The 4,451-nt window shown below is 32.7% G+C and overlaps 1 protein-coding gene and 1 pseudogene across 1 annotated transcript; both read right to left on the reverse strand.

Annotated features, from left to right (window-relative positions):
• Positions 1 to 1,198: 1,198 nt before the first annotated feature.
• On the reverse strand, positions 1,199 to 3,712 carry LOC113850540 (putative pentatricopeptide repeat-containing protein At1g12700, mitochondrial). Its single transcript, XM_027481106.1, has one exon. The coding sequence runs from the start codon at positions 3,691 to 3,693 to the stop codon at positions 2,068 to 2,070; it is 1,626 nt and encodes a 541-aa protein (XP_027336907.1). The 5' UTR covers positions 3,694 to 3,712; the 3' UTR covers positions 1,199 to 2,067.
• On the reverse strand, positions 1,301 to 2,050 carry LOC113850803 (annotated as a pseudogene).
• Positions 3,713 to 4,451: the final 739 nt, after the last annotated feature.

Genomic DNA, 4,451 nt, shown 5'->3' on the forward strand with positions numbered 1-4,451 from the left:
TTCTTGTAAAATTTTTGTAAATTTATTATTATTTTAGCTGAGCTATAATAAAAGTCTAGAACTTTTGAAAAAAGTTAAGATGCTTGAATAATATCAAATAAAATTTAAAAAAGAGAATTAATATATTATAGTTATATTTAAATATAATTAATATATAATTTAATGATTAATTGTCATTTCGCCACTTTATCTGTGGAATTTTAATCTATTTTGTTATTAAAAATTGTTATATTATCCTGTTGTTAAGTTTTTATTATAAAAAATGATGACGATGTAACCTGATAAAAATAAGTTAAAACATAAAAGAAAATTGCAGAATAAAGCAACACCGAAGTGAAATGAAAGAAACACCAATACAGGGAAGCACACCAACACGCCTTGTGCTCCTGTTAAGGCGTGTTGATGACCACCACCATGCTCCATTATATTATTTTAGAACGCAACAAAAAAATGTGACATCCATCGTAATACTAGATTATAATTTAAGATTCTGTAGCAAATGAAAGTATTTTAGTGACATGAGACAACATTTTTGCAAACTACTAAAAAGAAATCAGAAACAAGATTGGCAAATCTAGAAGAAGCCACAAATTATGCTGTCATATACTCCTCAAAACTGTCATTTATGACTCTGGCAGCTAACAACAAGAATAATCAAATTGTATGCTGTCTTTAACATTTAACAAATATGCAATAGCACTACTTATCTATTGTCACAATAGAAAAAATAAAATAAAAGCATGTCATATGACTACATTGGTTGAGCCATTTTTCTGATCAATTCCCCAACCAATTATTTTGCAAGCAAAGAAATGAGAAAGAGAGACAGAATTGCTAATTGCTAACTCAACTTTGATCTTAATACCAAGAATCCAAAACTACAAATTAGTTTTAAGAACCAAGATCACATTGCAAGTGCTTAGTAGTTTCTAGCTATGTTAAGGTTTTTGTATAAGAGCTTGATTTTAAGACATCAGAGTGGAGTACGTTATTTTCCCTAAAAGTGACAAAACGTTTACTGTGTTACAAAGTGTTCCACTACTCCACTTTTGGCTCTTTCACTTTCTTGAGCCAGACAAGCTCCAATAGAGTGTGAAGAATTGTGTAAAAACTTGGAAAGCAACCAACATCCACTAAAGAAAAAAGAAAACGAGACAACTTTACTAAATACCAAGCATGAGTGAAGAAGATGAAAAACAAACTATCTCGATCTTCATCAATTTTCAACAAGATCCATCAAAGTCCAACTCACAATGAAAAGAGCAAAAACACCAAAAGATATCCTAGAAGAAAAAAAAAATTATTTATAAATAAGGAAAACAAGGCTACTTAAGCACTTGGAAAACTGACCAGGAAAACCATGGACATCTGTGGTGCTACTGAAGCAATTCTTCTCCAACCTTCTCGCTTGCATCCAACATGTTCTCGACTTAGGGTCAGAGAAAATGCATCAGGGCAATTCAACCGGTGGAGCCTAATGCCACAAAAGCAACACACCACATCACATGTCTCATAAGGCCTTTCAGTTAAAAGCCTCTCACTTTCAAAGCCTTTCCCAGCACCTGAGTCATCTGGCAGCATAGGCATCATATCATATGTTGTGGCATGGCCATGGCTATGGTCTGTCATGCCAAGTGCAGTAGAAGAGTATGCAGAATGCAACCATGCTACAAGCACTGGGAAGGTAAAACCATGCTACAAGCATTGGGCAGTACCTACTGTCGTGCAGTTCCTTGTCACCATCATCTTCAGTGACACTACATGCACATTCCATCAAAAAACTCATCTGAGAGAGTAAGAGGGCAACCTGCAACATCAGATTGTTGTGGGAATGCTGGTATTGTTGTTGTTAGCTTAGATGGGCTTAAGGCTGGTTGCTGCGGGATCAGGAAGGCCGATAAAGGAATGAAAGTAGAGAATGCAGCAGAAAAAAAGGAAACTGGATATGCTTATTCCTTCACTAGTTTGACATCTGGATTATCATCATTTTAAGCCAAGTCTGCTATTATTCTTGAGGAAATGTTCCATAACAAGTGCAAGCAGAAAGCATCTCAATTAGTTTTAATCTCACAATAAGCCTCTAACAATCATTTCATCAAGAAGTTTCTCTGCTGTATCATCCTTATTTCTTTTGTAGAGAGCATGGATAATTATACGAAAAGTTATAGCATCAGGACTGCAACCATTCTCTTCCATTTTTGACTTTAAGGACAATGCTTCATCAACTATTCCCTCTTTACAAAGCCCATTGATCATAGCATTATATGCTGCCACATTTAGATGACAGCCATTATTCAATAAATCCTGAAAAACCTCTTGTGAATCCTCAAGTCTTCCGCCTTTGCATAGTCCATCAATAAGTATTGTGTATGTGTATGCATTTGGATGAATGCCCTTTTTTATAACGTCATTGAATAATGCAATTGCCCTATCTAAATGATGGTTTTTGAATAATGCATTTATTAAGCAATTGTAGCTAACTATATCAGCATGTTGACCCCGATCATCCATCTCATCAATAAGATTCTGAACGCAAGAAATTCTCCCTACTTTGCACAAACCATCAATAAGAGAATTGTATGCTACTGTATCTGGAACCATACTTTTGCGTTGCATGTCTTCAAAGAGAATCATGGCTTCATCCACCATTTTAACCTTGCATAATCCACTGATCAGTATGCTGTAGCTCTGTACATCAGGGGTTACCCCATTTCGGATCATGTTGTTGAATACATATTTGGCATTCTTTACTTCATTAACTAAGCAATAGCCATCTATCAAGGTATTATAAGTAACAACATTAAGTTTCACACCATCTTTTATCATCACAGTTAAAACATATTTAGCCTCTCTCACCTTTCTTTTTTTACACAGCGCATCAACCAGTATGCTATAGGTATATGCATCTGGGTGGATGCTTTTCAATACCATTTCATTGAACAAATCAAATGCTTCCTTCAATTGACCCGAAAGGCAAAAGCCATGAATCAGACTACCGTAAGTGAAAACGCTGGGATAAATTTTCTTGACAACCATTTCTGAAAAAAAATCACATGCTTCTTTCAAATTTTTATCTTTGACTAGGCTATCAATGATTATACTATACATTACCGCATCTTGTCCTTCAATCTTTCTAAGCAACTGAATGGCAGCTCTAGTTTCTCCCACTTTACATAATCCATTGATCAAAGTCCCATGACTAAATCGGTCCATCTGAAATCCCTGAGCTAGCGCCTTGTCACGAAAATGCAGGGCTCCCCTGACGTTGCCACCAAGACACAGACCATGTATGAGTGTATTGAAGGTTGCTGTGCTTGGCTGATAACCCAATCTGAAGATCCTTGCCAATACCGAAAAAGCTAAAGTCATGTGACGCATTTGGCATAAACAATTGATGTGAATGCTAAAAGTAAAAATGTTTGGCGCAATTCCCTTGAATCCCAATTGTTGAAAAAGGGAAATGGCAGTGTGGAATTGCTTGTTCTTAACAAGAGATGCCAAAATCTTGTTAAATTGCCTGATGGATGGGGAATGACGCATACTGAGCATGCGATTGAACGAGGCAACTGCATCGTCAACATCAACATTGTGAATGAATCTGGTTTGTAGCGAGGATGAAGGAAAGCAGAAGAGAAAAGAAGGAAACTTGAGATCAGAGGAACGGAGAGAAGAGCTTAACCTAGAGAATGACATTGTAAACGAATGGGCTTTAGGTTGACGTGATTAATCATGAATGGTGCCAGGGTTTTATTGGTGTTTGTTAGATTAAATTAAACTAAAAGAAGGATAATGGTAATATTTTAAATAATTATCACTTATTTTTATATTCTTTAGGATTTATTTTTTTTATATTTTTTTTATATTTTTTTTTATATATCAAAATTTGTATCACTTATATCTACAGTAATTATCATTATTTATTAATTAAAAATATATTTTTATAAATTAGTAAAGCATAAATATTTCAAAGAATATAAAAATATTTTTAAAAATTACTTTAAACAATATCATAAGTGTTTTTATATTTACAAAAATTTTACATTATTTGCTTTTTTTTTCCCCTATATTCCTAGGTTGCTTAGAGTATTAAAAATTTAATTTAAATAGTACTATACGTATTAGGCACTCAAAAATAAAAATAGTAGTAATTAGTTGATTGGATTATAATTGATATTTTCTTTGTAAATTCAAAAGACATTTATGATTAAGAATGCTTAATTGTACATATTATTAATTTTTTTCAATAATAATATATTTTTCATGAAGATTCTACAATTTATTAAATTTGAAAGTTATTTCTATTTTAAAATATATATTAATTTAAAAATTATAATAATTTATAGTTAATTATAATTTGTGTTAAAATAAATTTTTACAAATTTAGATTCATAAATTAAAAAACTATTATAACGTAACCAATTTTAGGATTTATAGACTTAAAATATTAAATT

This window comes from Abrus precatorius, unplaced genomic scaffold (assembly GCF_003935025.1).
Source record: "Abrus precatorius isolate BTA unplaced genomic scaffold, Abrus_2018 Scaffold9, whole genome shotgun sequence".
Lineage (NCBI taxonomy): Eukaryota > Viridiplantae > Streptophyta > Magnoliopsida > Fabales > Fabaceae > Abrus > Abrus precatorius.

Coding starts and splice junctions, on each gene's coding strand:
- LOC113850540 (XM_027481106.1), bottom strand. CDS start 3,693: ATGTCATTCTCTAGGTTAAGCTCTTCTCTCCGTTCCTCTGATCTCAAG.